The 26457-nt window shown below is 38.7% G+C and overlaps 1 protein-coding gene across 2 annotated transcripts; it reads right to left on the minus strand.

Annotated features, from left to right (window-relative positions):
- Nucleotides 1–1232: 1232 nt before the first annotated feature.
- Nucleotides 1233–25186, minus strand: LOC135476200 (coronin-1C-like). 2 transcript variants are annotated; one of them, XM_064756147.1, is made up of 12 exons: nucleotides 25074–25186; nucleotides 23670–23864; nucleotides 17501–17753; nucleotides 16061–16236; nucleotides 15323–15439; nucleotides 13805–13909; nucleotides 13239–13384; nucleotides 11913–11973; nucleotides 10711–10812; nucleotides 9636–9815; nucleotides 7815–7970; nucleotides 2677–2814 (listed from the first exon to the last, which is right to left on the minus strand). In XM_064756147.1, exons 2-11 carry the CDS (start codon nucleotides 23862–23864, stop codon nucleotides 7863–7865), a joined length of 1443 nt encoding a protein of 480 aa, XP_064612217.1. In that variant the 5' UTR covers nucleotides 25074–25186; the 3' UTR covers nucleotides 2677–2814; nucleotides 7815–7862. The 2 variants fall into 2 exon arrangements, with proteins under 2 accessions (XP_064612215.1, XP_064612217.1); XM_064756145.1 differs by lacking the exon at nucleotides 7815–7970 and having other exon boundaries at nucleotides 1233–2814.
- Nucleotides 25187–26457: the final 1271 nt, after the last annotated feature.

The following is a 26457-nucleotide window of genomic DNA, read 5'->3' on the forward strand; positions in this document are numbered from 1 at the left end:
CAGTGCAAGAGGGAAAAAAACATGACATCCAACCCATACATGAAGGCCACAAAATGGGATCTTCTGGCAGTCTTGAACCATCAGGAAAGAAGTCATCACTACTGAGGGCACTCAAAGGCGGATAAAAATTTAATTCAAGACCAGGTAATCTCATTCTCTTTTGAAGCTCTTGTCCTATTTGGTTATTTGTTTTTTGAGAAAAAAAAGACTGGCCATGTCTAAGACAGTGAAAGTCATGTCTAAGAGAAATGTGATGTGCTGAGCTCTATAAATCTGCTGAAAGCCATCTAGATGACCAGCTTCCGTTAAGTTCTAGCACTTGTAGTATAGTCCTTGGCTAACCTACATATAGTATAACATTCAAACAACATGTCAGGCACTAAATGAGTATATGCAAGGTGTAAAACAGTGACAGACACACACAAAAAAAAAGACATAAAGAGTCTCACTATACAAAATTCAACTCCCCGGATGAATATTTACAGCATTTGTACCTAATTTCTAAGATTTGCATCATGTTACCATGACAACCTCATATAAAGCACAGTTTGCCAAGTTATTACACAATGGCCGTTCAATTTTTGAGTTCAATTCATCTTTGAAGAACTTTATGGTTACTGTAACTAGTTCTAAAAAAAAAACCTGTGAGCAAAGGGTGATTATAGTTTGCAAAGAGTTCTCATCTGTATCACTCAACGAAGTGTTTTCGCACTTGAAAAAGTATAAATGAATAGCAGTGTGCAGACACCACACCTATTATAGTCAATGCTGCATGCTTTCTTTACCATGTACCCTCAAGAAGATGGAACAAACAGCAAAGCATTCCATTCATAAAATAAAAAAAGCTGCCCATCAGTAAACAAATAAGCAATTTCACAGAAAATTACAGAAAGTTTAAATTCCCCAAAAAGTACAAAGGCTAATGATGCCCACAACCAATAAAGGAAGTGCAAGATTTATTTGATATAACTTCAGAAACTTTGTGAGGACTTTCCTGAATCGGTCAACTAGGAGTTCACAAATTGAAAGATTTTGAACTCAAGAAAACTGAGTTTTTTTTTTCTTCTTTTTTAGACAAATGCACGAAACCCACACAACTGTTACATGTAGGACACATTTGTCATGGTAAACATAAAACGGTCCCTTAAACGAACAGCATACCTGTTTATGTGTATATTTACCTTTATAGGTAAAAAAAAAAAAATAAAAAAAAAATAAGGAAAAATGTTACCAATATTTTCCAACTCCTATTAATAAGAGATCTCAAACTGTCATTATGAAATAAGGAATGATGAAATCTACAAAAATACACACTATTCTAATAATAACAATTTAAAAAGAAAAAAAAAAAAGACATTTCATGAAAATGACCGGACAATAATCAGCACCTTGTTGCGAGTACATACATAAAATTAGCATATACTTCTCATAATAGTGCAACTGAGTAAGCTACTGTACAGCATTCAAATCAAACCAGCAGTGCCACAAGCCTTTAATTACTGCAATATAAAAAAATAGCTATTCACCTCTTGACATTACCATTTATTATGTGACAAAATAAAGCTAAAAGTCCAATTGCCGTTCCAGTATTACATGCAATTATACGTGTATGAATATAAGCTGAAGTTTATTCATTGTTAGCTTGATTACATGTGAGCTACTTGATATTTTATTCAGAAATGCTCTGTGGATAGCTTTGCCAACCACTATGGTTCTCCAGTATGGCAGTTTACAGAGCGGAGCTTAAGTAACAGGCCATGCTCAGCTTGATTCTTCAATGTACTAAGTACTCCAGCAATTGATCGGGAAACAAACTATATTCGCGAAGCAGATTTAACATTCAATAATCAGAATGTTAGTTTCCGTTACATGATGATGATTTATTATGTAGAGATATTCACCGCATATAAAAATGATCCTGTCAAGTCAAGATATGCAAGTCTAATTTGGAACCCAAGTCAGCCCCCTTGATGTGATGAAAAAAAAAAAAAAACCCGGGTGTTAAAACCATCTGTTTTGCAACAATGTAGCAAGTTTTAGCAAGATGTTAACTGTGTTCTGATATATTCAATTTACATTTGGTTTGGTTATTGATTATTGTAATCAATGCAATCTGCATTAATTGTCAAAAAATACATCAATATCTGTCTTTGCAATTTACTGCAAATTCTCTGCAAACTGACTTTTTTTTTTTGGCAAAAGCTTCAAATTAAAAAAAATTTATGCATCCTATTGGTGTTGTATTACAAAAAAACATCCCTTTTTTAAAAAAACATTACACTTGAACATATCTTATCATTTATATATTTATATACATATATATGTATGTATAGTTATATATGGTAATATACAGGTATATGTCCATGGTGACTTTGCCCTCTCGGACACCATGAAAACTGGTCAAACTACGAGACGGGCAATTTCAAAAAGTCTTCACATTTCTCATCTCTACCTAAAATCTACATCTACCGAAGGGAAGATCCAGTGTTACAAATACGAAATACAAATCATCATTTGTATGCAACGCCTTTTTTTTAGTTTATCACATGAATTTAAGATAGAGCCCATTCAGAAAAAGCCTTTTAGATGAGGGTGTCGAGAGGGGGAAGGGTCCAGCGATGGTGATCATACATGTTCTCCGTCCTCATTCTCATCCCCCTCCTCCAGAACCTCTTCCTGTACTTCCAAGGCTGTCAGCCTCGATTCCATATCCTGGATGATTCGGTCCTGTTTCTTCACAGTTTCTCGCAGTTTCCTCAATTCGTCAAGAACTTCTTTGGGTTCGAACCCCTCCGGCAGAGCACTCTTGGTTGCCTAAGCGAACACAACAACAACAACACAGTAATACCACTGATTTTCTGAAGAAGATTGGTCTTCAATCATACATAGCATGATGTAATCACAAGTCATGTGAAGAAGTTCGAAGTCAACAGGAAGTATACTTGTAAAATGTGAGAAAATCAAATTTAGTTCAAAAGTATTTATTCATTCTCGACAAACTAAACGGCCTACATGTATATGACTTAAATATACAAATGCTGTCAAATTAAATAGTTCCCTTCAAGAAAAATTCATTGTTTTATCAGAATTGTTTTCATGTAACTACGTAACCCAAAAGTGTTGAATTTAAACTGTATTTCTGATAGAACTGAATAAAACTACTCACTTTCATGTACAGCAAGATAAATACGATGCACTAGTACACTGTAAAACTGTTACCCATTCTACATATGTATACAAGGTAGCCTTCATGTATAATGGCATAAACAAATTAGCTTCCGCGCTATCAAAAGGCTATATTTTAATTCATTTGTTCAGCAGAATACACTGTGTGTTAATCTATGTGCACACAATTCGCTCATAGCCCACTCACGTAAGGCATACGTGTAAGGAAACATAATTATATTAACATGACCTTCCTGTCATACATAGCTTAACTCAGTACTCTTAATAGATAAATATACACTGTAAGTTATTTCTGGCTCATGAGTTGGTTATTCTAAGTAGCCTAAATTAAAGCTGTATTACTGCGACTTTTAAGTACTATATCCAGGCTCAATGACTGCGTCACTATTAAAAGGGCTCAATTATTCAAGTTTCCATGGTAACAGGCTTAACACATGTACAGGTTTTTACATCGATCTTGATACGTCCTGGTTTTCAGAATAAAGAGTGGAATGGACTCCTCCAGAATTTCAGCTGATAACAGCAAAACATTAGATGCCCTGAAGACATGAAGTCAAGTGTCATGGCTGTCTTACGCAAACTTTTTACCAACAGCTTCAGAAGACATCGGTTTAATTTTATTTTTATAATTTAATTCAAGGCAAAAAACATGCCATTTGTGGTCTTGACCAAAACTAAGACCTCAGGAGTCTGGTCACTTGCAGAAAGCATGTGGTGCTTGGCACACACCCAACTACAATGGTGCTGACACGATTTCTGGCACACTAGATATGCAATATTAGTTAAAAGCATGTTGCACACTTTACAAAATTAGCAAATCTCAGTGCTTTGCCACTAGAAGGAAAATATTGCAATTCTGTATTATTTGCTTACATTATCAATGTAAATGTGTATCTGAGGTGAACTCTTCTGTCCTAAACTCATTAATTTTACATATGCAAATCGAAAGTAATTAGTATGCCATACTCTGGCAAACCTGAATATAGCAACAACAACAACAACACATGACTGTTATAAAGACACTCTTGTGCAAACCACACAATAAAAAAAAAGGTGCTCATCCAATTGATGGGTTAATTTGCCATGTCTAGCAACTAATGATACAAAACCACAAGTTACTATTAAAATGTGCAGTTAGAAAGGGGGTTTTAGCAACAAAGACACACACAGGATGTTGAGATTAAGCTTGATATATCATGGACACAAGAAAAAGTATCAATATTTTGACAATTTGTCTCACTGCAACCTTACTGGACACGGTTTGACGGGCTGGGATGAAAACGCTTTAGCGACCCCACCCTGCAAAATTATTTAATATCCATTCATTTCAATAATGCCTTAAATGCTGTTAATGTCAACACTTCAGATCATTTTACGGTACAGGCCTCAGCAGAGAACATACAGCTAATACCCAAGTCTACCAATGATGATGGACATAGCAATGTGCACTCATGATATAGATGAACCTACAGTACAGTGCATATTTGCTGGTGAATGACCCTTAACCCAGAGTGATCCGGGCTGAATGGAAGATATGGGCCACTGTGATCACTGTAGCCGACAAGGAATGCGTCGCTGGCTTTATGATAGCTGAGTGGACAAAATTGCTGTTATTGTGAATGATAAGGAATGGGCTTATATTCACTGAGCCTGGTAAGGAATGAGCCACTGTTTTCACTGACCCTAATAAAAAATAAGCCATGTTTTATGGTAGCTAATGCAAAGTAGGATTGAGCCACTGTTATCACTGACCCTAATAAGGAATGAGCAACTGTCCCCATTGACGTAGAATAAGACATGAGCTGCAGTTTTCACTGACCCTAAAAAGAAATGAGTCACAAATTTCACTGAACATAATAAGGAATGAGCTACTGTTTTCATGGAATTAATACAAAGTAGGATTGAGCCACTGTTTTCACTGACCGTAATAAGGAATGAGCCACTGTTTTCACTGACCGTAATAAGGAATGAGCCACTGTGTTCACTGACCGTTATTAGAAATGAGCCGTTTTCATTGACCCAAATAAGAAATGAGCCACAGTGTTAACTCACCTCAATAACGAATGAGCCACTGTTTTCACTCACCCCGGTAAGGAATGAGCCACTGTGTTCACTGACTGTAATAAGGAATGAGCCACTGTTTTCATTGACCCTAATAAGGAATGAGCCACTGTTTTCATTGACCCAAATAAGAAATGAGCCACTGTTTCAATCACCCCAATAAGGAATGAGCCAATGTTTTCACCCAACCCGATAAGAAATGAGCCACTCTTTTCACTCACCCCAATAAGGAATGAGCCACTGTTTTCACTCACCCCGAAAAGGAATGAGCCACTGTTTTCACTCATCCCATTATGGAATAAGCTACTGTTTTCAGTGAACCCAATGAGGAATGAGCCACTGTTTTCAGTGAACCCAATAAGGAATGAGCCACTGTTTTCAGTGAACCCAATAAGGAATGAGCCACTGTTTTCAGTGAACCCAATAAGGATGAGCCACTGTTTTCAGTGAACCCAATAAGGAATGAGCCAATGTTTTCACTCACCCCAATAAGGAATGAGCCACTGTTTTCACTCACACCGAAAAGGAATAAGTCACTGTTCTCAATCGCCCCGATAAGGAATGAGCCACTGTTCTCACTCACCCCAATATGGAATAAGCTACTGTTTTCAGTGAACCCAATAAGGAATGAGCCACTGTTTTCAGTGAACCCAATAAGGAATGAGCCACTGTTTTCAGTGAACCCAATAAGGAATGAGCCACTGTTCCCTTGGCAGCTAATAAAAAGTAGGACTGAACCATTGTTCCAGTGGCAGCTGATAGGAATGAACCACTGAATTAATGACTGCTGAAATTCATACTGTATTAAGCCTTCACATGAAGTACTCTTCTAGGTTTATATGCCTATCTTAATGATACTGTAAGGAATCCCTAGTCGTGTTCATTATAGATAAGATTACAACCAACGGGCCGCTGTAGCTTGCAAGAATGTACCTGCTGTTGTCAAGGTAGTTAGCAAGGTAAGAGCAACTGTATTCTGTTATTAATGGTAGATTGGTACAAACCTTACGTGACCAGTACCTTGCCAGCAATGAATGAATAATTATATTCATTCAAATTGATTATACATGGGTGTGCACACATGCAATGCAATAATGGTCGGTGCAGAAACGGTGACAAATCTCCTTGCAAACCAGCAGAGACAGATAACTGGCAAATCTCCTATTGCAAACTGGCAGAAGAGACAAATACCTGACAAATCTCCTACTGCAAACCAGCAGAAGAGACAAATACCTGACAAATCTCCTATTGCAAACCAGCAGAAGAGACAAATACCTGGCAAATCTCCTATTGCAAACTGGCAGAAGAGACAAATACCTGACAAATCTCCTACTGCAAACCAGCAGAAGAGACAGATACCTGACAAATCTCCTATTGCAAACTGGCAGAAGAGACAGATACTTGACAACTTTCCTACCGCAAACCAGCAGAGGAGTGAGGACCTGGATTTGAACAAATATTGCATATCCGCAAGACGTCTATTCAAGCATATTCTGAAGGCAATATTCGGGGGAAGACTGAAAAAATTACATGTTTCTTGAAGCTCTCAAATTGGCTAAACCAATCAATGTACTTTTGTCTCCAAAAACAAATTAAAAATGTGAATAAATTGCACTGAAAGTTGCTCCTTCATGTGCAAAAAAGTTACAAGGAAATGTTTTATTATAGTCTAATAGATGAAACAAAGAATGTAATGAATAGAAAATTGCCAGACGCTCTACAGCGCAGAAAAGAACCGTTTCAACCGAACCCCTAAAACCATTTGAATCAATCAATGCTGTATGCAGTCTAATTGCTTCACACATGACAGGTCACCAAATTGATATTTCAATGAAATGAACATCTGGACCCAGTTGTTCCAAAGTGTATTAGCTAATACTGGTCATATTTTACATTTAGCACTTTATGCACTCAATAGCATATGCAGTGAAAGGATAACAGCAGGAGTTTCAGTTCCTATGCAGACAAAATTACTTTTGGGTCATATAAATAACTGAAGATTTAAGTTTAATCTGCCGGTAAGTCTTGATGCAATTTTCAACAAACAGGGCCTCAGTTTTGCCAAGTCATGAATTACAAGTGATGTAGAATCTCCATGAATATTCATGTAATATGTGCTTGAATATTCATGGATATCAGCTGGAATATTCATGAATTGTGATGCATGTAACAAAAACAATGGAAAAGCGGGTTAAGCTGCCCAATGAACTGTAGGTGTACCTGACAGCTTTGAGTTGACACTAAAAGACAGGTTTCAGTTTGTAAAGCCCAAACACAAATTAAAAAAGACACAGAAGGATTTAAAAAAAAATTTTTTTTAAAATATAAAACACTCAAAATGGGTAAACCACCAACACGATAAAAAAAAGCTGCCAATCCAAATTGTGCAATGCAAAAACATGCAACACCCTCATCCAGATTGTGAAGTGCTGACCAAAACTAAAAGTGAAAGCAAAAGCACTAGTACACAGTATAAACACCTATCATGCAAACCAAATCCTAGAGAATCTAGTTCAAGGCAGTTAAAACCCATGCAGAGAGACACCGGCACCTGATTGGATAATTACAGGCAGTTTTAGACTTGCTCTATGGCTTCTTCCTCGGAACTCAGCCCTTCATAATGGGCCCAGTTTTTCTTCCAGCGTCTTTATACGCCTTTCATGGGCTTTCACAATTAGTTTGAGCTTTCGTAAATCATCAACTATTGCCTGTGGGTCGAAGCCCTGTGAGGTAAGAGAGGAGAAAATGTCAAGCCAAAAAAAAAAAAAAAGAAGAAAAATGAAGACCTATCACAGGCTGATCATTATCATCAAAAATGAGAAGAAAATTGATGTAAACAAAGACAAAAAATAAAGCCTACAGGGGTGAAACCATTTTGAATCTGGTTGAGAAAATTATAAACCAACAACCCAAACTTAATTGTCATTCAAAGTTTTCCGTAAAAGTGGAGAAAACAAAAAAATTTTCATACATTAATATATAAAACTATTAACTAACTGCTGCAAAGTAAACGAGGCATTCAGGTGTAAACAGAAATTAATACACAGCTTAAAAGGTACAACTAAATTAAAATTAATAATAATTACACCAAAACACTATATATATTGGTACTTATACTGAGAGTCTTACTCATCTCTAAGAAAGAACACTACATTAAAAAGACAGTGAAAACACTCAACACTGTATTAAAACCACCGTCCCCCTGTTAGAATGGTAACAATACAATTCCCACTACGGCATTCCGTGTAAATACAAACTGTTAAGTTATATTTGTTCATAGAGTATGCATATACATTATATACAACTGAAGGCTACAAGATTTCTCAAAAGGCATAAAACTTCTTGCCATCATGAATCATGATGAATCTTTTTATAGAGATATAGGGTTATCTCCCTTCGTAAATGGCATACTAGCCCACCAGGTGTAACTAAGCAAAGTGAAATATTAGAAATTGTGGACAGATTATTGAATAGTGCATTTGTGGTGAAAAAGTGGTGAAAAACAGTGCAAATTCGCAGAAGAATTATTCTACAGCCTTGAGGTGCATAATTGCATTTGAAAAAGTACTGCTCGGCGTTTTTCTACTTTTTTTTTTTTCACTTGAGAAATTTCTGAATGTTGTTTTCATCGTAAGTTTTTCATGCAATAGGACTAATGATAGAGGTTAACATTAGTGATGTTATTCTACCATCCCAACTCCCATCACAAAATTCACCACCCATAAACAAATCAAAACCTATTTTATTAAGCCCAACAGGTTTATGCTGCACAGTTCTGAACACAAGTTGAAATTTTCCAAACAGGAAATTTTAATAATTACATGAGTTTAAAGGAAAACTTACAAGGTTATCATGAATATTATGAATTCCAAGATCGAACATGTAACCAATTTTAGTGCTTGACCAGCCACCTAAATGTACCAAGGGGAACAACTACGTCATTTATAGTATTAAGGCAGAGTCACTGGCTTTATTTATTTGATTTGATTGGTGTTTTATGCCCTAGTCAGAGTATTTCACTTATATGACGGCTGCCAGCATTACGGTGGGAGGAAACCAGACAGGGCCTGTGGGAAACAACGTATGGCCAGAAAGGAAGACAGCATGAGCTGGACTTGGAACTCAGAGTTACTTACAAGCAAATGGGCATCTTTCTGCTCTTTTCAATGGTTGAAGAAGCTGCTACATTTTTAGCCATACATTTTTAGTCGTAATCATGTTAAGATGTGGGCTTCAGATATTCTGAATCAAGTATCTATCAGAAAGTCTGAGAATTTGACTGTTGTCAGAGCCTTTTGTGCAGAATCCACCCTTGCTGCTGCCTTTCCGACACCCCGTTGTTTACCCTGACCATACCCACAAACATATTATGAGAACAGATGACTTACCGGTGGTAAAGCTGGTGCGGCTGCTGCAGGAGGGGCCGCAGCTGGCTTTGCATCGCCCTGACTATTTGCGGAAGTTGTCGAAGAAAACCTTTTGCTTTGGACTCGGTCTTTCACATTTGACTTTCGATGAGACTGAAATTTTTCTTTTGTTTTTGATTTGAAACCTTCTTTAAGGGAGATCTGAAAACAGGCAAAAAAAAAAAAAAAAAAAAAATCAGGCACGATATATGAACATTAGAAATTTAACTAATGCATTTGTCAAATTCTGAATATTTCTGTCATTTATGAACTGTGATATCCAGTTTTATCTGGTGAAATTACCAAGTATCGGTAATGGTTGAAGGATTTCACTACATAGGTCATACCAGGATTTGAACTCAGGTCTCAGCAGCCAGAGTACAGTGCTCTACCACCTGAGCTAAAGGGAAATTCCCACTAGATACTGCTAGTATAAGACTGAAAAGCTGCTCCCGTTGCACATGTAAATGTACATGTAATAAATGAATTAACAAACACAAGGTAGTTTTGCTGGCAAAGTCCTGAACAATCTGACGGACCTTTGTAAATCCAAGCTTTTTTGTGTGTGTTGATTCTCATTAATTCCAGATTTTTCAAGAGTAGCCAAAATAAACCCCCAAAAAATCAAGACTCTTGAATCTTGCACATGATGAAAAAAAAAAAACAAAAAAACTTGTGCAAACCCTGGTGATAGTGCTATCTAATGTTGATGATGCTGCTATTTTACATGGATGACAAACTTCTTAACTTAGAGCTGAGGCTGAGGGTTTCCCCCAGGTCCGGTTTTCTCCCACCACTCCCGCTATACATGGGAAGGTCTGTCAGCAACCTACAGATGATTGTGGGTTTCCCCCAAAATGGTTTCCTCCCACCACTGGCCGTATGTGAGATGTTGTCTGTCAACAACATGCAGATGGTTGTGGGTGTTCCCCCGTTTCCTCCCACCATAATGCTGGCCGCCGTTGTAAAAGTGATATATTCTTAAGTACGGCATGAAACACCACTCACATAAATAAATAAATAAATAACTACTGGCAGTTTTGACGATTATGCTCACCATCTCGGGTTCCTTGTTCATCCCAGAGAACCACTCCTGCGCCGACATGGCAGGCGTGTCACCTCGTGTGTCTGGGTACAAGTCATCCTGAAACAACTCCGACTGCAGACAGAAGAGAAAGAGAAAACCCACTCGTGAATAACCTAACAACTGTTATCGTGGAGTTCCACATTAAAAACAAGTGCAAATTCACAATAGCTGTAATATCCAATTAAACATATATGTCATCCTGCACTTATGTCTCTTTAATATAGTTCTATTTCTTCAAGCTTTTCAACTGCCTCTTCAACCAATACAGTACATTCAAACATTCTGAGGGGTGTAGAGAAAAATACTGCCCAGTATTATGAAGCTTGCACCTTTAAGTTTAAACAAACGAATCAATTTAGCATCATTATAATAATAATTGTATGCTTAAATTGAAGTGAATGAATGCTCTGTGAGTAAATAAATTTAAGTGTTAAAAGATAGGATGCAAATATTTGAAGGAACTACCAACAGATAGTCCTGCTTGTTGTAGCTAAAAACACAAAACATCCCTCAATCCTTATTTTAATAAGGACTGCACTGAATTACCTCCCATGAGGTAACTCTTCGGTTTAAAAGGTGTGTTTTTAGGTGGGACCTCAGTATTATGGCTAATAAGTTTCAGGGTTAAAGAGGCATAACCTAGTTGCAGAACTAGCTTTAAGACAGATTTCAATCATGTTACCTTAGTTTGAAAGCATTTTGCCTTTTTCAATCAATTCAGAGATAATATAAAAATCCTGGCCCTACTTAAATACAATAAACAGCTTCCACGAACTCTTTAAAAGTACAAAATAGCACCTGGCTGAAACATATATCAGTCAAAAGCAGGACACTCAAGCTTTCTAAAAGTGTCATACTTTATTATTTTAATGAGATTTCACCGAATCACAAAAAACAAACTCAATATTCCTGCTAGAATTACATGTACATCCACTAAAATGAGCAGACCAGGTGTCGAAAATTCAGTGTTAAAAGTAGCATATTACATTTCTTTACAAGCCTTTTGGAAAAGATAGGAGTATGTTGCTCATTAGATGGTCTAAATGAGTGAGATACAAGAAGCTCAACATTCTTGCTACAATTACATATATATTTGCTAAAATGATTAGACAAGGTGTCCCAAAAATTAGAAGAAATAGGGTAGTACATCTGTAGACGTTGTGACAGCTTACCTTTCTCGGCACTGTGAAGGGTATAATCTCACATAGCCCATTATTATGAAGCTTGAAAAACCTGGAAATCCAAGAAAATAGAATATTTGTTATACTTGTTATACTAAAAACAATCAGTTTTATGCATGTAAGAAACAGGAGTGCCCTTTGTAAACCACCATCTTTTGGTAAGTAAATGACGACCTTTTCCAGGACTTCTTCTCGACAGAAGGCAAGTAATCTCTGAAGACATTCATGTATGGCCACCTGAGCATCGTCACAAGCACTGATGACTGCTTATTGACCTGTCCGAACTGTCAATCTAGAACACGTAATTGACCAATCATAAGCAGTATTGTTGTTAATAGGTCGCAGGGATGTCCCACATATTGGTTACAAATGTTTAATCTTTCTGTGATGTCATGACATCACAACTGGGAATGGAATGAAAAGTCATGTAGTCACCAGACAGGTAGTGGGACATCGGAGGTGTTGGATCCATCCATTGTTACCCTTGACCGCAGCAGAGAAAAGGAAAGCCACAAAATGCAATATTCTACCAATTTTACACATGTACATGATGACATGGTCAGACCAGGAAGGGTTCTAAACTCAGCTATCAATATCTGACTTTCACACCTGAAACTCAAAATTTCTACTCATTCCATATTTTTTCTTCTTCCAGAGACAAGCATCTCCATGGGTGGACAACACTGTTCATCTTCCTCTTTTTGGGGATAGGGATTTTCTTGTTTCTGATTATTGGGTGCATTTTTGAAATCTAACATGCTTCAAAGCTTGTGACCAGGCATTTATGATCATTTTTAAAGTTTCTCTTTCTTTGTTGAAACATATCAAGCTGACATATAATACATGTACCTCCCTCGCACACATGTACCTCTCTCCCACACATGTACCTCCCGCCCACACATGTACCTCCCGCCCACACATGTAACTCCCACCCACACATGTACCTCCCGCCCACACATGTACCTCCCGCCCACACACGTACCTCCCACCCACACACGTACCTCCCGCCCACACATGTACCTCCCGCCCACACATGTGCCTCCCTCCCACACGTGCCTCCCGCCCACACATGTACCTCCCGCCCACACATGTACCTCCCGCACACATGTACCTCCCGCCCACACATGTACCTCCCGCCCACACATGTGCCTCCCTCCCACACATGTGCCTCCCTCCCACACGTGCCTCCCGCCCACACATGTACCTCCCGCCCACACATGTAACTCCTGCCCACACATGTAACTCCCACCCACACATGTACCTCCCGCCCACACATGTACCTCCCGCCCACACATGTGGACGTCTCTTTATAGTTACCTTGCAATCTCATTATTGTTAACGTTGAGTCCTCGCTTAGGCATCCAGCCGATGCCTCGTTGAGGAGTGTTTGACTGGAACAAGCTCAAGTAGTGAACGTATGGCGCCTCGTCTGTTATTTCGTAAAACCGAATTATACTGTCACCCTGCAATTAAAGAGACGCAGGTTTTTATCACCTGTATATTTGTTTATTTAACTGATCAGTGTTAATGCAGGTCTTTGAATTTGACGCTCCCACATACTGAAGAAACAAAGTCTGGGTGTGCTAAACAAAATCAAACGTCAGGGGATAATGGATTTAGGTTGGATAATCACACTCCTGGTAATTTGAAAAATGTCTTATAATCACACACCTACTCAAAGGCCTGTTACTGCTCTACTCCGAACAACCGAACAATTTAATAGCTGGAACATTACCTTAAGTGCAATTTAAAAGCAGCCCTTCATGTCAAATCCTCGCTGTCAAAAATTGAGAGGAAAATTTTAATTTTTACATTGTCCTCTTGTTCTGAAATAAGCAGGCAAACAGAAATCACCAAAAGCACTATTAGTGAATTCTACTTACCTTTCCACATAGGTATACCATACTAGAATCTGCATCATAAAATGGAAACATCACCCCATTGCTGTTGTCTATTTCTTCCATCGTCAATGGTTTTGATAAATCTTCCTGGAAAACAGAACAGCTGATGTGTCCGAGCTCTAAAGTCATTTAATAAAGTGCAAGAAAAAAAAACAAATACAACCTAGGAAACTCAGGAACTCACATGTCAGAAATACATGTGTAATTTATCTTTGACTTGCAAGGTAGACACTAGCTTTCTGCGTACAAACAATTACACTGCAAAACTATTTATTTATTTATTTAACTGGACTTACACACGATACCTCAAGAATATTTCACTTATACGATGGTGGCCTGCATTATGGTGGGAGAAAACTGGGGGAAAGTTAACACGGGGGAAAACCACGACCTTCCACAGGTTGCTGACAGACCTTCCCGTGAAAATTGGTTACATGGTTTAATTTCTCTACAACCAAAACCTGAATGATGCTGAAGAGGTGTTATTTTAGCGAAATCAGAATTTTTACCATTATGCTTTTCCAGGCAAGGTCTGTTTAATTCACCATTTCTTTCAGTTCACTTCAGGATAGTCACTATTTTCTTAACTTGAAAGTCAAGACCTTTTCAAGACTATTACATTTATCTTTAAAGAGCTACTTTGGTGTCAAAACATCTGTGTCTTAAAAGCAAGGTGAATTGATAAAGACTGGGATAGTCTGAATTGCTTTCCTAAATTGTGAAAATATTGTGGTGAATTAAAACCAATATTGTACGTTTCATCAGATTATACGGAAACAAAATATTTCTGTCCCTTTCACTTTGCCTGGTGTGACGTGGCCCACGAACACTTGGCATCATCAATCGCTGATGAGTATCCACAAATTACGCTGCCCTTTCAAACGCTCCTGCTTTACTCAATGCCTTACTCAATGTCACATCTGCCTGATTCGACCTCATACAGGAAATATAATCACGTCATAATCATGTCACGTCAGGAAAATTTTAAGGACACAGCCGAGGATTTTGTTTTTCAAGGAATCTACTGCAACATAGTGTTAGGCTTACTCTGTAGGATTTCTTTCATATCATTGTAATATTTCTATGCAATCTGTATTCTGACCTGAGTGCCACTTTAATATCCAAACAAGAATTGACTGACCACATGTAATTGCCTTTGTTCACGGCTGTAGCATAATAATATCTCTTATATCTAATCAACAGCCCACAATAACTTAATTCAACATTAGCCAATGCATCGTCAGAATTCAAGAACCGTTAAGCAAACCCTAAATGAGCCTTTATCATTTTCCGGGATTGTGTGCCCAGGGAACCCTGTCGTACGACCAAACTCATCTTGATTCTGAACATGCAACTTACCATGGCCTACCTTCGAAATTTAACCCTGACCATTTTCAAAGGTCCTAGCACAACCTGACCATGCTATACAGGAGAGTTACCTAAAGGGAGGTAATTTGGTGGGGCACTACTGGGAGACGCGATATGACAACAAGTACTTACATCACTCCAGAGGGCGTATTGTCTTTCACTCATCCTCGAGAAACCTGTGCTGAAAATTTGGCCATTTTTGAGGTAATGCACCTGGCTGGGTTTGGACCCTTTATGACCGTCACCTTCCTGTCAAAAAAGCAAAAGTAGAGAACATTTTACAATGCTTAATCAAGCCTGATGAAAGATATGAATTTCTCATCAGCCTTATTCGGGACTGCTTTTCTATGTTATAATAATTATGTACTTATTTTATGAATACTGTCCCTTTAAAGTAGGACAAATAACAATAACATTTACTTATTTATTTATTTGATTGGTGTTTTACGCCGTACTCAAGAATATTTCACTTATACGACGGTGGCCAGCATTATGGTGGGAGGAAACCGGGCAGAGCCCGGCAGAAACCCACGACCATCCGCAGGTTGCTGTCAGACCTTCCCACGTACGGCCGGAGAGGAAGAAAAACAATGACATAATCATTATTAATACACAATGAACCCTAAAAATTTCGGGATTTCTGGAAAATCACGTAGTGCTCAATCTGGGTCCATGACACATGCAGAAATGTACGCCAACTCGGAGAATTTAATATCTGTTTGCTTGGAACATTACATAGATTTAACTTTAACTTTAATTACTTCCCCCATGTCTCATTTCTGGTTACACCCCCCACCCTCCGATAACTATGATATGACAATTACCAGGTGGTACAGCTTTGTCAACTCAGCATTTAAAATATCTACTGACCTGAATAACTTCTCCTTTTCTCGCATCTATGACTCGGAATTTCTTGTCTTTGGTTGAGGTGACGAATCGGCTCCCGTCATAACTCCAGGAGGCGGAGAGGATGACGTCAGCAAGGTTAACTTCTACCAAAGGCTCCTCCTCTCCCACGTCCCACACGATGACACGATTGTCAAAACCTGAAACAATACATGTACATGTAACAACCATTTCGGAATGTGTCAAGATACTCTGTCATGACCGAGTGAATAACGGCAATAACATGATTGTCAAACCCTGAAACAACAACACAAATTTCGGAATGGCAAGATTGTCCCTTCATGATTGAGTGAATAACAACAATAGCAAATTGTCAAACCCTGAAACAACATCAGCAATTTCAGAGCTTCACAATATTCCCGTCATGGCTGAGTGAATAACAGCAATAACATGACTGTCGAACCCTGAAACGACGACACCAATTTCTGAATGTCAAGATAGTCCCTTCATGATTGAGTGAATAACAACAATAGCAAATTGTCAAACCCTGAAACAACATCAGCAATTTCAGAGCGTCATGCCTGAGTGAATAACAGCAATAACATGACTGTCGAACCCTGAAACGACGACACCAATTTTGGAATGTCAAGATACTCCCTTCATGATTGAGTGAATAACAACAATAGAATGATTGTCAAACCCTGAAACAACAACAGCAATTTCAGAGCTTCACAATACTCCCGTCATGGCTGAGTGAATAACGGCAATAACATGACTGTTAAACCCTGAAACGACGACACCAATTTCGGGATGTCAAGATAGTCCCTTCATGACTGAGTGTATAACAACAATAGAATGATTGTCAAACCCTGAAACAACAACAGCACTTTCAGAGCTTCACAATACTCCCGTCATGTCTGAGTGAATAACGTCAATAATATGACTGTCAAACCCTAACACATCAACAACAATTTCGAAGCCTAAAGATACTCCCGTCATGGCTCAGTGAATAACGGCAATAACAATGACTGTCAAACCCTGAAACGACGACACCATTTTTGGAATGTCAAGATAGTCCCTTCATGACTGAGTGAATAATGACAATAACATGACTGTCAAACCCTGGAAATATCCACAACAATTTTTTTTGGAACCTCAACCGGATGTTTTTTTAAGCCAATATCATTTTAAGCCAAAGTGATTTTATTTATGTATTTGTTTAATTGCTGTTTTACTTTGTACTCAAGAATATTTCACTTATATGACAGCAGCCAGCATTGTGGCAGGAGGAACTGGGCAGAACCCAAGGGAAACCCATGACCATTCGCAGGTTGCTGACAGACCTTCACATGTAAGGCTGCAGAAGAAGCCAGCATGAGCTGGACTCGAACTCACAGCGACCGCATTGGTGAGAGGCTCCCGGGTCATTGCGCCGTGCTTGGCGACTCGACAGGCAATTCTTACCTCCACTGAGTAGCACATTCTCTGCTGTTGGGTGCCATGTGACAATTCCAACTTTACGCTCATGTCCGAACAAATCGGCGACCGGTTCCTCCAAGTTTGTCACCAAGCCACCTTCAGGGATTTCCCAGATTTTGACGTGACAGTCCTCAGAGCTGCTGGCGATGATGTCGTCGTTGAAAGGGCTCCAAGCGATGTCAAGCACTGCTTGGGTGTGTCCAGCGACTTTGGGGGCGTTCATGTCAATACGTCCAGGCTGAAAAATGAAAGGCAGTCACAGGATTAGCCAGGGGGATATGGGGGAAGTGGGGTTGCCTTGTTGTCATGAAATAAACACTAGAAATTCATTTATTTGATTGGTGTTTCGCACTGTACTCAACAACCTTTCACTTAATATGCTTTCCGCAGGTTGTTTGGCAGACTTTCTCACATACGCTGAGAGAGGAGCTGTCCAGACTAACTCACAGCAAAAGGTTCTTGAGTTACTGCACTGTGCTAGAACCAAGGCCCGCCATTGGAAATATAGGGAAAATAATTAGATGGTATTCCGATGGCATTATTCTGTGTAGAATGATAAAATTATACTATTTGTGAACCCCTGCCCCTGGCCAATCTAACCTATGTAGTTTTCAAATTACAATATAATAATTATCATAATCAAATTATAAACGTGTATAAGTTGCTCTTTCATGTGCAAAAAGGTTGAGGAAATAGAGCAAATCTGTACGCCACCTAACCTTCCATCCATGAATAATTTGCTCATTTTGTGATATAATTTGCTCAATTCGGAGAGCAATATTTTTCTTAAAAATAGTCTTTTGAAAGAAGAAAAAGTTGGCAGGCAGGGGAACAATCTTATTTTGAAAGTCTATACTGCAGGGCCAATTTATCTAGAAAAAATTTTTATATATAGTAAATGAAAGATCCTATGAGCACAATAATCTGATATTATGCGTATGCGTCGGCTCAAGATGTTTTGAGATTTTCTTGCGGGAAGAGCACGGCCATTTATTTATTCATTAATCTGATGGGTGTTTTACGCCGTACTCAAGAATATTTCACTTATACAACTGTGGCCAGCATTATGGTGGGAGGAAACCGGGCAGGACCCGGGGGGAACCCATGACCATCCGCAGGTTGCTGACAGACCTTCCCACGCACGGCCAGAGAAGAAGCCAGCATGAGCTGGACTTGAACTCACAGCGACCTCTTTGGTAAGAGGCTTCTGGGTCATTACGCTGCGTTAGTGTGCTAGCTGACCGAGCCACGCAGGCCCCCAGCTAAGCATACATGTACATAATGCTTCTATGTCGTGTGGGGAACATGAATACCTGCAGTGCGTCATGTATACTTCACGGACTTGATCAATATACTTCCCTGTACTGGTGTCACTACCATATATGTATACAGACATGTACTTTAAACTTCACACAAACAGTGACAGCATTCCTCCCTTGACTGGTCAAGCAAAAAGACAACTCTTACACACCATTTTCCAGTTTAAATCTGCAAATGTCTAGAATGTAATTTTACCTTAAAAAAGCCACACTATTTTGCACGTACAATTACAAATATGTTACAAACTCACCTTTTTAAGGAAGGTAAAAATACAACAGAATCATAGACAGGGAGGAGGAGGAGAAAGAAAAGGGGTGTGGGGGAGGAAAATATAGTTTCTGATAAGAACATGAATAACTTTCATGGATAAACATCTTAATGTAGTTTCATATGAAAGACTTTTGTTCAAAGGAGAAAAAAAAACATAAAACTAATGCAATGCTCAGCATGAAAAGTTCAATTTTTTCTTTCAGGAAAAAGGGGTATTTGAAAATATTTTTGTAGGGTGGGTATTTGGGACCAACTCTTGATATATATTGCCTTTATATTATGTTGTTCTAAAAAAGGCAGAGATGCATGTCTAATAATGTTATATCAATGTAAATGTGCTGTTTATGTCCAAAGACATGAACTTTATCTTAATTATAATACTTCTGAATATGTTGAAATTATAAATGTTTTAACTGATATGATCAAATTCTAGCATATATAATATTTATTAAACAGGCATTACATCCTCATTTAGAACCTTAGTATGCAAAGACAATATATCCCAAGAGGTGGTCCCAAATACTCACCACACAAAAATTATTTTCCGATGTCTTTCCCTCATGGAAAACAACAACAACAACAAAATTTTTAACCTGATTTTGTCGCCTCTGGCACTGCAACTAGAGTATCAGGTCCTTTAATAAACACTGAAGCTGCATGTTCAAACCCAGGTCTTGCTGCTTCCACTGTGGCTTTGTCAGTCAGAAGTTGGTTGTTTCTTTGGGCATTTGTGTTTCCTCAACGTATAAACCCGCCTGCCACTGTCTGAGTGTGTGTATCAAAAATTCTTTCGTAAGATTTTAAACTCTTATCAAATAAATAAATAAATAAATAAATACAAGTATATAATGTCTGCATACACATGTGTTTGCTGGTTGTAGTTATTGTTCTGTCTAATGCCCAAAACCTTCTGGAGTGTACACTGTGGCAGTCCCATAATCCAGGCTGCCTGGTCTTGCAATGAAAAGTGCCCGTAAATTAGCATACAGTATTATGTTTTCTGTTTCCATTCACATGTGATGTGAAGCTACATGTATATGTATTGTTAAGGCAAATTGAAATAGGGCTGTTCAACATGTGGAGTGCATACAATACACCCCTTTTACATGTACATATATACAGTGTACATGCACGGCATTCTATTATTCAACACCTGTGAAATGTCTCCACTACGCTAGCATAATGACCCAGGAGCCTCACACCAGTGCAGTCGCTTTGAGTTCAAGTCCAGCTCATGCTGGCTTCCTCTCTAGCCTTACGTGGGAAGGTCTGCCAGAAAGATGCAGATGGTTGTGGGCTTCCCCTGGGCTCTGCCTGCTTTCCTCCCACCATAATGCTGGCCGCTGTGGTATGAGTGATTTATTCTTGAGTACGGCGTAATACACAAATCAAATATATCAAATGTCCCTGACCTATAACTGGATCCTTTGTGTCATGTTTATCAAACTGATGCAAAATCTGACTATTTCAGCTATGAGTGACATACGTACGTGTAACTAATGTTATGTCAATAAAGCCCTGTATATTAACACTACCAGCAGAAATAAATATATGATTGTGTTTCTGGTTAAAATCCCATGAGCCGGAAGGTGTAAAAATGTAAAAGAGCTCATAAAGTACATACATGCACAACCATCAGGCTCACAGACGATGTTGTATATACCTGTATGATGTACAGTGTACTAAAATTGATAATCAGCCTGCTCAGAAAGCCATGAGCTGTGGCTGAATGGTTATGGTGCTTTCCTTTCAATCACTATATAAAGACACATGAGGTTCAGGTTCAAACCCAGCATTGGACAAGGAATTTGTAGATTCCCTGTTTTCACTGTTCCTGGAGACTTTATTGACATGTCAGGCCTTGGGTAAAAACAATTTTTCTCCATTGTTTATATGGATGCTCCAGCTGTAGTTATGAGCTACAACTGTGCACAATGTATTTCCTTTATAGGTTACAATTGATATTTCCATTGTCCAATAATAAACTCATACACGAAAATGTAGACTTTCTCAGTTCCCAAATTTTAAACCCAGTCATCCTGTATTACATACATTAAAGCATGTCGCATGATCAAAACAGATTTCATCAGTCACCATGCCTTAGTTCTGAGATAAGTTCATGTATTTGTGTGGTGTTGATCCCTTACTGAAAACTCTGTACCACAAACCTGCTGGGACATGCTGAAGAACATGTGTACATGTATATATATATACATGTGTGTACATATATATAGAGGCCTCAGACGGCTTTGTTGTTGTTAATGCCAGAAGATTGGTGCCGGAAATAGCCAAGCTTGGCCTGACTTCAGATGTGCCTATTGTGTTTGTATACAAGCCTCCAATGCTAAAGTAACAACACTCCTACACCACAGACATGCTGCCTCACTCTACTCACATACAGTGCGGTCAAAAAACTGTACACACAGCTTTTTTTGTTGTTATACATGTAGCAGTATTAAAACGGCTAAAATAGGTTTCTGAGGGAATCAAAACAACATAACAGCTTTTCGCTTACAGAAGGCAAAGAATACCTTTCTCGGGAGAAGTCTACCCTTGAAAAGCAGCTAGATGCCTGACCTAACAGAGAATTTAACTGAAGTTTAAGATTTCATGTTAGCTGTGCGAACCCTAAACTCTCGCACTCATATTAGCTGTATTAGTAAAATGATTAAAACAGGTTTCTGGATGGAATCAAAACTTAACAGGCGTTTACTCATAGGCGCTGTCAGATTATGTCTTCGTTTGCGCCTGAGGTGTTCCAGGACATGTCGCTGTCCCTTTTTTCCCAAACAGTCAATTCTTCCAAAAAACAACACAAAGACATACACAACAAATGGCAAAAGATATCCCTGTGACATATATGTAACCAGATATGCAAGTGCTTTCTAAGGTTTGTTTAATCCGGTATACACATAAGCGGTTTATACATATTATTTAACTTCTGACGATATGGCTTTTATTACATAACATGGATGTAATATTCCACCACTGATATTAGCACCTGACATGCATGGTATACATTTTATATTTATTTATTATTATTTTTATTTATCCGTTTATATTTATTTGATTGGCGTTTTGAGCCATACTCAAGAATATTTCACTTATACAATGGCGGCCAGCATTATGGTGGGAGGAAACCGGGCAGAGACCGGGGAAACCCACAACCATCCGCAGGTTGCTGGCAGACCTTCAGACATACAGCCGGAGAGGAAGCCAACCTGAGCTGGACTTGAACTCACAGTGACTGCATTGGTAAGAGACTCCTGGGTCATTACGCTGTGCTAGCGTGCTAACCAACTGAGCCACGGAGGCCCCTAGGTCTTAAATGTATATTTATTTATTTATTATTTATTATTTATTTTATTTAATTGTTGTATGCCGTACTCAAGAATATTTCACTTATACGACGGCAGCCAGAATTCTTAAATGTATAAGTATGTTTCGCTAATGTACTAGAGGTCAGAATTACAAAACATAAAAAATCTGGGTAACGGCCAGAGGACATACACATATAAAAAACATACCCTGTACATGTATGGCGCCTGATGAAACTCATGAAATACACTTAAGAGTTTCTAAACATTTAAACAACATGTACTTGAACAATGAAGAAATATACTTGTACTTTGTTAAAAAAAAAAAAAAAAATACGAGGAAATTGAATCAGTTGAACACGATTACACAATCTGTATGAACACGTTGAGATAACACGCACATGATTATTACAATCATCCTACAATATACACCTGCATGTTTTATATCACTGCCGAGCAAAATGTACACATCTAGCAATGTCAATCTTGTGCATAAAAATGAATATGTATAGACATGCAAGTTGTATATACCCCCAGGTCCCCACATGTAGGTTAACAGGAAATATACGTTTGTACAGGTAATAACAGATAAAATGAATAATTATTAATGCAAAGTTAAATGGTGTGTTCATTAGCTGACCATCCCTCAACTGTTTATACTCTGCTATAAGCAGATATCAACAATTTCAGTCAACAACCGACCCAAGCATAATTTTGTTTTCACATATAAATATGGACAGTAGTTCTGCAAATTCTCTTTCAAAAAGGGGGTGATTTTCGGTTTGGCTTTTTTAACATACCAGGTGATAAAAAGAGATTAATTGTGACAAATCACAAAATCAGAATCCTAAACTGCACAGGCTTCAAAACTGTGCAGGCGGATTGTGTAAACTGTGCAGGTGGATTGTGTAAACTGTGCAGGCGGATTGTGTAAACTGTGTAGAAAATCTCACAAAGTCTGAATAAGGCCAATAAGCTGAACTATGTGTTCACTGATTTGGCACCTGATACACAGTTTGGTCTTTTGCTCTTTTCTACGCCTACAGAATGTTTTAGTTGAGCTGGTGATCAGGAAGCCAGTCCATAAAATCTTTATTTTATAAATGCATCCAGGGTCAAAAACAAGGAAACAAGGATATTTCGATACTCCTTTATAGGTGCCCATTTTACAGCATACCCTATAAAAGCTTAAATTGCGAGGAATATTGCCTTATATATTTTCGACACAACAACAGCCTGTCACTCACCTTGTTAATGTTGAGCACAAGGAATGCTCCACCTCCAGCAGCCTCCACAATGACAGCCACATATTTGGGGTTCACTGAGCAGTATGTTGATTCCCAGCCGATCTTAGTCACCCTGATACCATCAAAACACTGGTCTCTCTTCAAGGCCTGCCCGAAAACGTGGCGGTACTTACTTTGTCGCATAAACTTCGACATCTGAAAAAGGTTAAATCATTTTTTTATATGTCTGATTTGATTTGTTGTCAAGTCACAATATACAATTTTTTACCTGTATAATGGCAGTCAGTTTATTGGGCGGTGGAAACCGGAGTGCCTAGGATAAACAACCAACCCTGAGCAAGTTACTGATAAACTTTCCAACAGGTCACGTACAGATATGCACACAATATTGGTGAAAGACAAGTGGTCTCCAACAAAATCATTGTCATGCCATCTGTTTATTTCAAGCCACGTACATACTGAAATAATGAGCAACAATCAGAATGTATCAATGTCATTAATTAAAGTTGCAACAATATTTTTTCCTTTGTACAAAAGCTCATCAGTGGCAACAACAATAATGCTTTGGCACTTTGGTTATTGAACACTTACAACTGAATTTGAAGTTTACACTTTGAATATACTCATGAGTTTGAATATAGTCATGAATTCACCGAGGGATAATTCCGCGCCCTGCCGATAAAGCTCTTGTTAACTGATTTGAATGACTGGTGTTTTATCCAATAAAATATTTTACAGCTGTCAACCAGTTGTAAGGTAGAAAAGGGAAGTGTGAGTTTGGTGGGAGAGGGGGTATATTTAGCAGTGATAAATGGCCTTTATGAAAAGGGGGCACAACATTAATATGTTCTTTGTCTGACGATGACAATAAGCTTAGCTGTCATAACGACCCAAAGCGGAATAGTAGCCTACAGTTAATCCTGAACTGATAAGTCAGAAAGCCTCTCAAATGAAGGGACAACGAAGAGAGAAAACTGTGGGGTAAAGCTGAACATGAGAAAACACAGGGTATCACGGGTTGGGGGGCCGAAAGGGTGTGGCTGGTAAGTGGAGATCTAAGCAAAGGCCGTGGTAGGGGATGGGGGGGGGGGGGAGTTTATTGGAGAGTCAAAAATGGGAGGGGGCATCACACATTCGCCTGCCTTTGAATTTACGGAGATCTCTTTAAGCAGTTCTGCTGGAAAACAATTTCGTTCAATCGATTTTATGCGAAATTGTATGCAGACACAAACTAAATATGTCTACTGTCTTCACCCGGAAAAAGTTATCACAACAAAGTTCAGCGAGTTAGTCACCGGTCGGTAAATCGACCAGCATCGGAAACCACTACCGATCAGCTTTTGATGATCTCCGACCATACAAAGAGTCAAAATCGGATCATACTTGATCCTGGAGTTAGCATACCTTTTACCGGAGGTTGGCAGCACTCATAAATTAACAAACAATTCCGCAAACGACAAGTTTCCGTTGGTTATGGGACGAGAAACAAAACCAAAACGTTTGTTACGCCCTCTCGCCACTTCCGAACGGAAAGCATGGATGCACATGCGCACTGGGACGTTTTCGTGAAATAGCGGGTCGTGTGCAGAAGATGATTCAAAAGTAAAACTTCCAAAAATGGGCAGAGCATAAAAGGGGTAAATTTGGACTCCAGCGCAAAAACAACTGTTTCAAGAGTGCTAACTTGCCTGACATTGCCTACCACACACGACTTTGTACTAATTAAACCCCAAAACAGTAAATGATACTCTTAACAGGTCCATTTTAGCGGAGAACATGCCGTTTTAGGCCTAAGGGGGAACTACTCTTGCGGGAATGTTGCACATCGCGGTAGATCGAATTGTTCGCATTATGACCATGCGGTAGCCTACTTTAAGCACAATATCGCTTAACTTGAGAGTCGTTTCCAGAGATAAGCCGCTTTGTGTATATTATGAAGCGAGACGGTATCCTGGGATTAAACCGTACACATATTCCCACATTTTCGCCGTAAAGCAGTGAGATATAGTACAGCACGTATATAGTCGACAGATCGTAGTCACGTCTATATATACAAGTGGATTACTTTTCCAACAGCAGGAATTTCAGTGGCGACGGAATCGAGAGAAGGAGTGGTGGGTGGGGTATACTTAATGTGGAGATCTTAATGTTACATGTTTCATGTTTTTTGTCATCGCATGTGAAATATTTTCTTAATTATTTATTTGATTTTTTACGCCGTAATCTAGAATGTTTCACTTATACGACGACGGCCTAGCGTTATGGTGAGAGGACCATCCACAGGTTGCTGGCGATTACCGGTACCCAATTACGGCCGGAGAGGAAGCCAGCATGAGATGGACTTGAACCCACATATACCGCATTCGTGGGAGTCTCGTGGGTCACTGTGTTGCGCTGGGCTGCTAGCCCCGCAGGCCACGGAGGCCCCTATATGTCAAATATTCATTGCGCTTTACAGGCAGTATAATCCAAAAACAAGATTGGCCACGTATAGAATTTACTGTTATTCTCGATCAATATGTGTGCAATTATAATAATTCCTGCATGCAATTTGAACTGTTTTATTTCCAGATGATTTTACCCCACAAACTTAATATAATTATGTACCTCATTTTATATGGACATTTTGTTCTCGCCTGAAATAATGCATTGTTGTTATTAGATATATAATATATGCGTCATATATAAGTGTATAATTAGTGTATATGGTCTTTCGATCAGAGAATTCCCAAGTCTACACTGTTACATCGTTTTTCTGTCTTCATGCATGTGAAATACGTTCTCTCCA

This window comes from Liolophura sinensis, chromosome 10 (genome assembly GCF_032854445.1).
Source record: "Liolophura sinensis isolate JHLJ2023 chromosome 10, CUHK_Ljap_v2, whole genome shotgun sequence".
Classification (NCBI taxonomy): Eukaryota; Metazoa; Mollusca; class Polyplacophora; order Chitonida; family Chitonidae; genus Liolophura; species Liolophura sinensis.

Coding starts and splice junctions, on each gene's coding strand:
- LOC135476200 (XM_064756145.1), bottom strand. CDS start 23,864: ATGTCGAAGTTTATGCGACAAAGTAAGTACCGCCACGTTTTCGGGCAG. Junction 10,813..11,912: donor CCTTCACAGTGCCGAGAAAG/GTAAGCTGTCAC, acceptor TTCTGTCTGCAG/TCGGAGTTGTTTCAGGATGA. Junction 9,816..10,710: donor TGAACAAGGAACCCGAGATG/GTGAGCATAATC, acceptor GCCTGTTTTCAG/ATCTCCCTTAAAGAAGGTTT.